Source organism: Anopheles arabiensis, chromosome 2, assembly GCF_016920715.1.
Source record: "Anopheles arabiensis isolate DONGOLA chromosome 2, AaraD3, whole genome shotgun sequence".
Lineage (NCBI taxonomy): Eukaryota > Metazoa > Arthropoda > Insecta > Diptera > Culicidae > Anopheles > Anopheles arabiensis.
Window position 1 is genome coordinate 100,242,733 of NC_053517.1, and position 13,274 is coordinate 100,256,006.

At 46.7% G+C, this 13,274-nt stretch overlaps 1 protein-coding gene across 7 annotated transcripts in view; it reads right to left on the reverse strand.

Moving 5' to 3' along the window:
• LOC120896472 (gamma-aminobutyric acid receptor subunit beta) overlaps positions 1–7,546 on the reverse strand; it is a 75,694-nt gene extending 68,148 nt beyond the window's left edge. For 3 of the 7 annotated variants that reach the window (XM_040300617.1, XM_040300618.1, XM_040300620.1), the window contains exon 1: positions 3,564–3,688. In XM_040300617.1, the coding sequence (XP_040156551.1) occupies positions 3,564–3,688 (125 nt within the window). Of the gene's footprint in view, positions 1–3,563; positions 5,231–5,354; positions 5,481–5,800; positions 5,820–7,440 lie in introns of those variants that run through there. The other 4 variants (XM_040300619.1, XM_040300613.1, XM_040300615.1 and 1 more) reach the window with 3 other exon arrangements.
• Positions 7,547–13,274: the final 5,728 nt, after the last annotated feature.

Genomic DNA, 13,274 nt, shown 5'->3' on the forward strand with positions numbered 1-13,274 from the left:
GATGAGCCCTGTGTCCCTGCTGTGCCTGTCAAGCCCATTATTGATCCCAGGACTTACTTGTCTCTCGTGCGGGTTTTTGCGTGCGGGTCAGATTCATCTTGGTTACCCCACTTTTTCCAATTTCGCTCCTCATCTGCTCCCCGGGGCAGCTTCCCACTCCATTCCCACAAGCGGTCGCATAAAATACCGCACATGCTTCATTGGAACGTGTCCATCTGTATGCATGAGTGTGTGTGTGTGTGGTGTGGTGGTATGTGTATTGGAGGATTGTGTCAGCCAGCTCTCAAAATCGGTGACCTATTTATTCAACCCTGCCCACCCCTAGTGCCGTGACGTGTGCGTCGATAGCAAAGCATCCCGTTTGCTGACGGTTTCGTGGAAATCGATGGCGCGGCGACGGTGGCTGCTGGCTCATGCTAATTTGCTGCCAACACCTTGCGCCTGCAAGTGGCAACAGTACCGGTGATTGCGTTTGATGGCACGAGAGAAAAAGTGAAAGAGAGATACAGAGCGGTCGGGCTAAACGGGATGGTGTTTGTGGTGATGCCAACGAACGACAGAGAGGAAGAAACAAGCGAATGGAGCATGAAGCAGCATGAATGACGTCATTACCATTTTCAGTTTGCAGTAGTGGTGGGGTGCTGGGGGAGCTGCAGAGCATAATGGGGTTTTGTCGGGTTTTTTTCTTCTTTTCTTCTCCTGTGCTTTATTCGTTTTGATCCTAGAACGCTTTTAGCCATTCACCGGGAGTGTCACCGTGTGTCACCGGGGAGCGCATGTGAAGGTGAGCGTAATTGAATGGGGAGTTTAAATATCCCGCGCGGTATGTTTTCTCCTCGGGGCCGCGTGTGGGGTGAGGATTTGGAGGATCAACTGTGGCAGGCAGTTGGGTGGGCAACCGCAGTTTTATAATGTATCAAATGGTTCAAAATACACATTTCTAAAACAAAATGTACTTAAAATGTTTAAAATACGAATCAAATGCTTTTGAAGCTCATGTCTTTGTTTGTGACTCTATAAAAAATGATCTTCATCATTATCACGTAACAAAATATGCTAAAATCACTTTTGGCTCGCTGGTTTTATCATAGAAAGAAGCTGAATTAATGATTTTATTATAAGTTTATATATACCATAATAATACTCCTTTTTCCAATTTTATTGGCTTAATCTACCGACGTTCTCATGTTGGCAAGTGAGTGCTTTTCTAGAGTATGTCCCAATGGAATCGAATGCGTATCTCTCAATCATTTTAATGCATCTGTACGTAGATTTGTAAATAATTAAAATTAACACCAATCATTATTTCAAGGCGTTAAAAAGTATTACTTGTACTGATGTTAGATATTTGAATTAGAGCTTATACTTATATTCACCGTTGCAAGGATTGACTATCCGGTTGCGTGGTAATGAATTAAGTCTCGAAAGTCTGTACAGGCCGGCTGGTCCGCGTAGGACATTACGCCAAATAGAAGACTTATATTCTCCAATCCGTATTGGAGTTTGGATTCTAATAGTACTACGAAGCATCACAGAACTCTGCCAATGAATCGGATTGGATGTAAGTCCTATAATCGTACAATTAGAAAGTCTTAACTTCAATCTCTACTATACGCACACAAAACACACCATCATAATCATGTTAATGAATGCGGTTTTGATTCAACACTATTATATAATATAAGCAAGCATTATACAATACTAACACACTATACTACCACATTATTGATTCACCTGTTTAAGATATAGTGCATTTTGCTTTTAAAATTGATTCTGCCGTGTAGTATTAAGAACTTCTGTTGGGATTGAATTAAACATTTGAATTTGAGTTCTACGCTCTCAATGAACACCAATGCAGCTGTCAATGAAAGGTAACTTGGTGTTTTCGGTTCATTTAATCTACGAGTTGGTTAACATTCCATGTATGAAAATTACTGTTTGATACACTTTTCTTTGTTTTACTGACAACCAATGAAGAATGTCAACCAACGAAGGTAGATGAAGTTATTTTGTATTGATTGTAAACTTTGTAGCTATGTATGTTGCCAAGAAATAGTGAAATATTGTGCAACATTAAAGTTTTTCTGTATAATAGTTTTCGTAAAGTATGATACTCATTTCCTTTATTATTTTCATATCTAAAATGTAGTTTGATTATTTCACTATCTTTCGTACGCACCCCAAAGCGCTATTAACTATAATGTTACCTTCGTTGATAGACGTGCTAACGTGCGCTGGCCTGTATGACTTTATCGTGCTTCTCTTGCGCACAGCTGCCTCTGTACAAGACATGTTTTGTGTGCTGAAGCAGCATTTAACACAAACCAGTTCGAAAAAGGTTGAACAAGAAAACACTAGGACACTCCCATATCAACCTCAGCCAAGCGCACAATTGACAGGTACCGTAGCAGCTGGGTGGGTAAACTTCAATCAATGCGTGCAATGCACATGCCGAAATCGGAAGTGAGATTTCGTTTCACCACAACGAGGCCTCCCCGAAAATTACCACTGGCCGTAGTTTGCCGAGAGGATCGATTCCCGGGGCTTGCGGTTGTTTCAACCCGCAATTTGCAGCTTGCTCTGCTGGTATTATTGATCTGACCATCCAAGTTTTCGACAGCTGCTTTCCTTGCTACACTCGATTCGCAATGGAAAATCGCAAGGTTAGACCGTGAGCGATTGGCAGTAATCGATTGGGTGAGCGTTTGTTGTAGTTTGTTTAGCAAAAATAACGCCTCCACGCATATTTTGGGAAGGCACAAAGTTAGCCTCCAAAGTGCCTTTCACCGACTGAGAGATCAGTCGTGTAGTGCAGCTCAAGGTCTGTATGCGTATGTAAAAAAAAACGGAAATTATACTCCATCCTGCGCGGTCTGTACTTTAGTTCGTGCGAGAAAGAGAGCGAGCAAATGAGCCCACGCGCGTGTGAGTGTGAAGTAAAACACCCCCGCTGCTGTGCATGGAACATCCCCCCCCCACGGTGGAAGCTCAACCGAAACAACCGTGGTCCACTTTAGGATCGAACGTTTTTGCGTTTGCCACAAGATGAGTGGAAGAAATCTCACCCCATCAGCTCTTTCCCATTCCCGACCGAAAGCCCGTGCCTCGGTGAAAGGGTGCGGCCGGGTGAGCAGCGCTCGGTGTGAGCAAGGGGAAGGAAAAATCAGGGTCGTGTGCAGCAGAGTGTACGAGCGTACCATCTCACCCGCTCGCACGCAATCACGCTCGCACGCCACCGTCGTAGCGCGCGCTCGGGCTTTTGCTCATTTTCGCTCGTGCACGAGGGTCCGCGCTCCGGGTTCCGGTCTCGGGGCCCTTTTTGCGGTGGAAAGTTCTCGCTCACGGTCCATTGGCAGAGTGGTATTGTGTTAGCAACGCCCAAGAAAATTTCACCTATTCTTGTGCAAGGCTTCCCCCCCCCCATACTTCACTGGGGCCGGGCGTATGCTGGCGTTGCGAAAGAATCCCGTCGCAACGCGTTCAACCGTTTTCCAATGTGTGTTGTCCTTCGGATGGGTTAGTGGTGGATATATATATATACGGTATTGCAACACAACACTTACCCCGCTAGCACATACGGTGGCGTCCTATTTATAGTTTGAGGCAGGAACAGAGCCAAGTTGAGTGTCAGTATGAGGACACCCAGCGAGGGGCTTTTCGCATGCGGAACTTCGATAGTTAGCGACATGATGACGGCTGGCTGGGCAGGCTTGACAGGCTTCTCGCAGTCTCCAGCACCAGAGCGCAGCGCTATCTGTGTATCCCGGTGTGTATCCCGGCTCCGCACAGGATCACCGCCCGTCGTCCGTCGTCGTCAGATTTCCGCGCGTATCGATGCCGTGCTGGAAGAGTGTGAGCGTGTCTTTTGGTGCTCGCTCTCTCCCTCTCACTGTGTATCTCTCTCTTTCTAGTGTCTCGTGATTTCTACCGTTGACTCCGGTGGCTGGCCAGATTGCTGGACCGTGTTCCGGTTCGGCTGCGGCTCTTCCCCAGAATGGGCAACGGACCAGGGAATGTGTGACCTTCCTCGTTGCTTTGTAGCTGTTTTTTCCTTCTCGTACTTTCTCTCTCTTCTTCTCTGTCTTTCGCTCTCTCTCTCTTGCTCACTCTCTGGCGCTTGTTCCCAGATTTTTGGGGTGCTGCTGCTGCTTTTTATCCGCTGAACCCCGGTAGAGCACTGGCCTGCACTGGCTGGGGGGCGGGCTAGTTTCACCGAAACTGGGCGCTGTGGTCTATGTCACACCTGTGCCAGCTGCACAATAATTCATTCTCTCACACACTTACACACATACAAAACCACGTAGCAGCGCGCACAGACACACACACACACATAGTGTTTTGCAAATGGCAGGGCTTCAGGCTTTCGCTGGTATTCCTCACGGCACGGACACGCACACGGTTCAGAGTTTCGCTTTCTCTTTTCCTCTCTTGTTTTTTTCTCTCTATGTCACGATCGGGTTCACATAAACACTCTGGATCGTCCGTTTTTTGAGTCGATCGATTCACAATGCTTTCGCACACAGCTAAAGCCAGCGATCACACAACGCACCTAGATCTGCAAACTGCAAGCAGGACTTGTGTGCCTTCGGCAGCGCTGGAAACGGGATGATGCCCTGCTGGGGGTGATGGTGGTGGTCCATTTCACCGCACCTTCCAGTGGCCACCGCCGGGCAGCACGGTCGAGGCAGGCTGGCCACCGGTACGCACGACACACACCGCCGACCGTCGGACGGGCCGAGCTTCCCTTGCGCGCAGCACGGTGCGGCTGACAGAAGGCATCTTTCGTTTGCTCCTGCGTGCAAACACACGCACACACGGACACGCTCAGACACACATACACACCACCGCCGCCGTTCCTTTGCACTGCACACACACACACGCGCACTCGTTCACACACGCACGCACGCACACACACACCAGGTACCGTTGCGGTACGTCTTTTGGGCACACTAGCACATTGCGATTTGCACTTTTTCCTTTGCAGCTGTTGGCCGAGCCTGTGCTGGGTTCCACACACCGCACCGCACACGCACTTGCTTTTTCGCTCTTTCGCTCTCTTCACACCTTCCGTTTTGCACTGTATCCTGCCCGACGATGCTTGCTCTCGCTCGCGCTCCCTGCTCGCCTCGCGCACATTTGTTCTCGTGAAGGGAGCGTGTGGGAGAAATTAAGGGCACAGCTGCCTCGCCTCCACGGTTACGGTAGATTATTACACTGACCTACTGGCCACCTGCAATGAGGGAGGGATTTCCCCTTAGGGGGTTAGTATGCGTGTACACGGCGCTCGGGAAGACGTAAGATGGAACGCTAAAAGACGGGGCGAGACTGGTGGAATTATCCTTGGCAGTAGTTACTTGTAACTGTTTTCAGACGCGTTCAAAACACAGAAACGTTTTGTTAGAGTTTTTGAACTTCAAAAGGGGTATCTTGTGGTATCAAACACGTCGCCGAGCCTTCAAGTGAAGAGATTACAACGCGCACTACGGCAAGTGAAATGAAAAGATTAGATAGAAGGCTACTTTGATCATGCTGCAAGAAACACAATTCCAGCAACGTTTTGGACACTTGTACTTCAGTCGATGCCAACGCTGATCTGTGAGCCCATTCACAATCGTCCAACATGCAATTTGTATCCTCTTCCCATACATCACAGCCAATCACAATTGCTCTTTTTCCGATCATACCGCCCTTCGGACTGGAAACTGAATCTTGTTAGGGGTTATTGGGACCGTTTTGTTACTTCTTTTTGTGTTGTTTTTATTTGCTGGCAGGCTGCAACCACATACACACACGCACTCACACCGTTTTTGATGCTGCCCTCCGTGGAGCTCGCTAGCTCCAGCGGTACTGCTGCTCTCGGTGCCCAAACTTGGCCTGGAATATTTTGGGTGGGACACACTCCAATTGGAAATAAAAACGGCAGCCCTTGAAACACATATACACTGTGGTAGGGCTGTAGAAACAGCAAACACACACATACACACAGACACACACGTTGAATGAGAGCGTTCCGCTCTGAAAAAGCTCCCGAGCTCTTTCTGGGTGATTGTGTGTGTGTGTGTTTTCTTGTGTTCGTGAACCAATGTGAAGAATGGAACCGAACGGCTCCATCCAACAAATAAAAAAAGCTCAAACTTGAAGTTGTGTGAACCAGTACACCAGGCTGTGTACTCCCTATCCACTCTCTAGTTGAGTGCAAAAGAGTGCAAAAAACTCACACTCACACACGACTAAAACGGAGCAATAGTTCTCACTGTTTACCTTCTGCTCCAGCGGAGGGCTTTGCTTCAGCGAGTCCCCAAAAAGATGGGAGTTGGGAGTTTCCCGGTGCAAAAAGCTTTCGTGCTTCAAGTTGCACTCTCGCCAGGACCATGACTCACTTTCGCTCTCGCTCTCTTTCTTACACGCACACACAGAGGCGTCTGTCTGAAGTTCTAAGAGCGCGGAGCTTTCGGGCGAGCAAAGAGCTGGAGGTGAGCGCAGGATTCGGAACCAGAGAGTACCGCTCGTGCTCGCTTTTGCTGTGCACGAATGGTAATGTGTGTTCACGATTTCGCACCACACGATTCACGTTGTGCCGTCTGTCCGACCCCCGTCATATACTCTCGTTTTGGCAAACCCTCGTACCGTTGTGAGTTTGTATCTCTGCGTGCGTGTGTGTGTGTTTTATGGTGTTAGCGCACCTGCGCGGTGTGGCACAAAAGCTGCTCGCGAAAAATTCGACACAATTTTCGCTACACATAATAATAATAGTAACAGCCATAGTAGCGTCAACGCTAAGCGCCAAACGAGAAGATTCTCTGGTCCCGCTTCAGCTTCAGCACGCACTGCTGCTATCGAGTTGGGGTGGGGTTGTGGTGTGTGTGTGTGTGAGTGCAAAAGAGAGACATAGTGTGAGAGAGCGAGAGCGAGCGAGAATGAAACCTCGTTTTCGCTTTCTTCCTTGGGGTCTTGGTTTTCTTGCCGTCGTTCTGTCCACTGGTGCTTGTTTTTCTCCCACAGGAATTAAGGGCAGGGCGTTCGATTTTGCGGGCGTTAACTAGCCTTGTGCACAGGGGAGATTCTTCTTTTCAGGCTTATTTTGTTCGAGTTGTTACGCTTGAGTACACACATTTTTAATGTGTACCACTTTACGGGGTGGTTTAGTTTAAGGGAACTGTTTACACAACTTTACTCAATCTTTTGCACCACAACCGTTTCGCGATCGATTGCTAGCTCAGTTGGCAAAACTCTGATTGACACTGTGGCTTTTTCGTGGCGCCTCAAAATCACTTGCTGTACTTTGCAACACTGAACACACTGTTTTTTGTTGCTCTTTTCACCATTTCACGCACTTGCGAAACCCCGATTTGTCCTGCCAAGGGTGAAGCAGCAAACCGCTGGCAGCACCCAGCAGCAAAAGGGCAGGGTCCCACACACAGCTGCACACAGCTTACTCACATTGAACAGTTCGTCCACCTGTTCGTCCTAACGTACGATCCATCCGCTAGAGCTTTCCTCGACGAACTGAGCGGTGACCGTTCGGGCGACAGGGCTCTAGACCGGGACCAGGCCGTCGTACAGGATCCAGACCCGAACGGGTCCCGAACGGCCTTTCCACTCCTTCGCAACGGTGCTCTCTCGCTCTCTCGCACTCCTATGCAGAGCTCACATCGTTCGCAAAAGCTCTCTATCCATACACACACACACGCACGCAGAGAGTTTTCGGGAGCGGCGGCGGCAGTGTCCTTACTCAAGGCGTTTTCGCTCGTCGACGGTCTCTCGCTCGCTGGTTCGGAAGGAGTTCTGCACCACCACACTAGCGCGTGTGGTTATTCATAGCTTCGACCTCTGACATCCGCCCAATTTTCTCCCCCTCCCCCTCCCGTTTGTTGCAAAAAACTGCCCATTGCCTTCCGTTTGCCTGTGTGTGAGGTGCAGGATAAAGCAGAGTAAGACAGAGCGAGCGAAAGAGCGAGAGAAAATGGGAAACCATCGCTGTTCACCGAAATTGGCTCGGCAAGCAAAGATTTTCGGGCAGCTTGCAGACGACCCAAAACAACAGCGTAGCCAACCCAACCCAACCCACCCACCCAATGGAGCTTCAACCTTAGAGGAGGAAGGGTGTGTTGTGTAGGGGGAAAGAGGATGCTCGATTGGTTGGAGGATGTTTCGCTTCCGATTGTCGGAGTGGCGAACCGGATGGGAAGGTAGGTAGGTCACTGGTGTGTGTGTGTGTGTGTGCGTGTGTTGTGCGTTTTCGAAGTGGAAGAAGGTTTGTGGCGTGCTGGGAGATGAGGTGGCATTGGGAAAGGGGGCGTATTGTGAATCACAATCAGGATTCGGTTCCCTTAAGATAAATTGTTCATCTTAAATTGGTTAGAAAAGAAATAGGCCACTTTAAAGAAATGTCGGACGATGGACCGGTGGCTCGATTGATCTCTCGGCTCGTTGCCTTCGGAAGCGACCAGGGGACGGGCGCCAGTTTTGAGATCGCGTAACATAGCGTGGTTTTGTTGTTCTTGTTGTTGTGCTAAGTTTGTACTGAAACCTTTTTGTGAAAAGATTTGCATCAGTAAAAGTAAATGATGTAACGGACTATTTCTTCGGTAAAGTCTCGTAGGTGTTGTTTTCTTTGGTTGTTTGAATATTTATACCTTAAAGCAGCGACGTCAAACTCATTTGATCAGATCGTGCACATTTTTTTTTTCATTTCGTGTTGTAGTCACATCTACGTTATAATAGTTAAAAATATAATATAATATATAATGTAAAATAAATTAACTGTAGCAGATTACTTGTAAACGTTCATAGGCCTCTGCTGTTTATAATATATTTGTAATATATGTGTGTGCCATCTAACAGGATTTAGTATGCAAAAATAATGACAATAACTGAGTAGGTTTAAACATTGCAAAATAGTCAATTTTATGTTGATATTGATGAGATTTTAATTATCAATAGTTTTTGAAGAGGTTTTTCCTCTTCTATTACTTGGCGTAACGACCTAAGCGGACATGACGGCCGTTACAGGCTTTCGAGACTTAATTCATTACCATGCAGCCGGATATAGTTAGCGCTTGCTATGGGGGGACGGTCCATTCTAGGTTTGATCCCATGACGGGGATGTTATTGAGTGGTTCGAGTTCACGGCTGTACCACAGAACCGCCCCAAGGTGTTGCAGCAGGTGTTGATTGTGATTAGCATTTGCTTACGTTGGAAACAGTGAAATGTTGCTTTTGATGCTGTCCAATTTCTACTCGTCGGTTCACTCAGTCCAGTCCAGACTTAGGCAAATATTCATATGAGAGTCGAGGAGTTCAAAGTGTCATACACGTCCTTAGGAACACAAGTCCTTAGTAACCGCTGCGTACTTCCTACCAATCTCCATAGAAATGCTCATTCATTATGGCGACCAACATCAGAGCCATTAGCCCACCTGTAGTCTGTCAAGTTTCCTTGGTGCTGCCTCATGGAAAGCTTAAAATCGTTTGTAACATCCTATCAAAAGTATCAAATGTTTGTGGTGACATCTGATTTCAGCTGATCTCTAAACGTTTTACAGAAGTATGATGTTCTAAGCTGCAACTATGCCTAACGAGGAGTTCAAAGATTCCCAACACAATAAGACAAAAAAGTTTGAGAGCTTACGTTTTTGATTCCTGTAGGTTGAGCAATTTTGTTTATTTTTCCATGTTTTTTTTTCTTATAGGAAATACTTTTTTGGTAACCAAGTATGAATTTGAAGCTAAAGTTTGAGTTGTTACTTTAAAGAATTGTGCATCAAATATTTGCTACATAACGTATTTTTCCATTCTTTTTAAGAATTTACCTTAAATTCTCTGGAATTGACTAACATGAACTGTATAAGCAGATTTGCTTCTACAAATAATTTTGAGTCTAGCGGTCGTGGGCCACACCGAAAGACCTCGTGAGTCACAATTCTCTCCGAATCCACCATATTGATTCTGAATATTTATGAGAATTAGTATGACTTATTTTATTATTGCTGGCAAATTTTTTCTAGTAGTTTTATTTAAATTTTTCCTTACAAACAATAGGACATAAGGAAACGCAATTTTATGAACCAGAGTAATCTTTACGTGTCAGCGCATTTTAAGTTTTAAAACAAGCACGTAATCTTCATTCTTTTCTTTTTCTTTTTCTTCTTCTATTTCTTCTTCTTCTTCTTGAGTCATACAACCATATTTAGAGTGGTAAAATACACAGCGTAATCCGGTTAGCAGGAGGCGGACGAGGAAGATTGGCACTAAAAATTTCAAAACTATCAAGGCTGCATACATAACACGTGTGTCACGTGTTACGGACAATAAACTTGCTGGTGATCCGTAAAAATGCAATGATGTAGAAACCCCTCGTGCCCGTCCACCCTTACCCCCGCTGGTGGCGGCCCGTAGCGACAAGAGCAGTGCGAGCGAAACGTCGAGAAACCGTTGAGCGAACGAAAACACCGCTCCCGGGATGATAATAATGTAAAACTAGGACAAAGTCAACCGGAAAATGTAGCACTCACGACATTACCCCTTCCACCCGGTGGCCCGAGCCACACCGAGCCACACAGTACGAAGCGAACGATTGCGCCGACATTTCGTGTGTCGACATCCTTCAAGCAATATGTTCGACACGTTTGCAACACGGAACACACAGCATCCGGACCGCGAAGCGTCATAGGAAGAGGCCTTTTGAAGGGAGGGATGGAGGCGGTGGAGGTCCTCCCGAAGAGGTCCTAAAAGTGGTTGGAAACGGGGTTTTTAGAATTACATTGAACTTTTGCATAAATCTTGGCAGGCACAAAGTGTTCGCTACGCTTTTTGGGGAGGGGGGAGGGTGTAAGAAATATGTCGTTTGGCCCATTTGTCGGGCACCGAAATCCACCCCTTCCTCTCGAAGATTACGAAGAGGCGCGCGTACAACGTACTGCGGGTAAGAAAGTTGCGCCATCCCAACTTCCAATTTCACTATTCAGCATTGTGGGTCAGCAGTGCAGTTGATTCCGCCCCACACACACACACACACCCACCCACCCCGCTGTACCGCGCACGTGCGGCTGGACACAGCCACACACAGCCGCACACATACGCTGGCGCACTGGCGGAAGTATTTATAGTCCCGCTGAAAGGCATAAAAATAAAGTATTCATTCGTGCAGATTAATTTATGTAATGTAATCATTCCGGCGGCAGATTAAGATGTATGCAATTGGCATTCCCAAGGACCGGGTTTGGGACGGGCTGGGCTGGGCTTGGCCCGGTGTCTGGTGGTGGAAGGTGGAAATGGAAGGTGGATGATGGTGTGCAGAAGATTCTGCTTCGTAGTCAGCACGTCACAGCTGTGTTTATTGCCGGGCCACCACTGCAGTGAGCAGTTGCGTTTGCTGTGTGTGTACGCGGGCGCTATGATTTGATTTAATGCCGCATACGCGTGACACACTTCACTAATCATCGCTCAGCCCGCAAGCTTAGTTGAGCGTCTGGCGGTAGTGGTGCAACTGTTTACTATTCGACGCTGCCGGTTGGCAGTAAAAGTAAAGGGAAACTGAAATCTGGGTGAGCGATGCGAGCAAACGCAACATAAAAATGGAACTTCGATTCATCCCGAAAACAAAAACAAAATCAGCAAAAACAGACAACGGCAGATCCGATTGCTTGTGGGCAGCCAGCTGAAGCAAAAGTTGGTCGTATGTTGAAAGGCGACGCACACACAAACACAATTACCGAAGAGAAGAACACAAAATAAGAAGAAAATTGCATCTGTCTAAGGCATCAGGCGAAGGGAGACAGATACAGAGATGGCTAGTGAAGAAAAGCGCTACCGTACACTCGCACACATACCCACGTTTGCAGAAAGTTTATTCATTTTCCCGATGTCAATCATGAGATTAGTTGGGCAAAGCGAACGGTTGCAAAGGTGGAGCTGGTAGTTCGGCCAAACAGTGACAAAATGTACGCGGAAAGCCAAACCCAATGCCAGCAAAACTTTTCGTCGCCATGCTGTTTGTGGTTTTTTTGTTGTTTGTGTTTGTGTTTTGTTTGCTCCACGTCCGACTGAGGGATGTATGATCGGGGCCTGTTTAGTTTGGGAGCGTTCGAAAGAGCCACAACCCCTGCTGGCTATTTTTCTGTGCAATTAATTCTGTATTAATGTGTGTTTAAAAGTTTGGCGCAAACAAAACAAAGCGAAACTTTAATACATCTGCATGGATCGGTTGCTTAAAGTGCGGTTATATCTGTACGCGTCTGCTCGTCAACTCTGTGCGCGATGGTTTGCGCCTGTGTCAGTGCGGGCTTCAGAAGTGGCAATGGCATCGCACCACTCCCTGGCTCCCTGGCAATGGAGCAGCTTCTTAGCACGGTTAAGCACACGCTCGGAATACGTAAACAGCTTTGCCGATGGTGGTGCTGCTGATCGAAGATTGAATATGGAAATTTTTGGGGAACACAAGTTGTGCTGTGGCGGTGGAGGGAATTGGGACAGAGGGCAGGGTTTTTGGGGGGGGGGAGAAGTTTGGCACAAACTTTTGTCCGTTGATTAATCGCATTAAAACGACGTGAGAAATGCGTGTGCTCTTCCGTGTCCTCTTTTCGGGGGTTTGGCGCTAAAGTTTTGTGGCGGTTACTGAATGGGATGAAACATTCCTTACAGCTAAGATAAACTATTACGGTAAACTACTACGGTATTTAGAGTGGTGGTAGTACCAATAGTACTAAAACTACACTAAAAAGCGCTCCATACGGTAATTTAATAGTAGTTCTGTAAGTGTAAGAATGAAATGTTCTTTGATCTTTTAAAAAGCGTTTAGTAAAATCAGCGAAAAAATCAGGACATTCAAAATTTAACTAAAATTGTAAAGAGTTTTCTGTAGGTAAAGGTAAAAAATCGCATTTTTAGCTGAACGAAAAATCGACTTCAATTCAAACAAACCCTTAGGCGTCATGCATCAATTACGTAACGCAAAAAATGCAAATTTTCCAATTGGTTTGAAACGAATTGGGTTTGTATGGAGCTGTATAGGTATTACACCAGTTTAAAGCGGTACAGTTGATTCTTGTGCCATTTTCTTCCAATCGTGTGTCGTCGTTACGAATCGTCTGCTATCACCATCAAATGCTTGTCTGTACAGGCGGCACGCAGACTGTGGTCATCGCAGTAACGGAATGCAACGTTATAGCGACGATCCTGTGTGACGTGTTTTCAGTCCGTCCGTCCGTGGTAACCAAATTCGGTGGTCTTGACGGACTATTTAACAGCGTAGTACATAAAAAGTAGTGAACTCT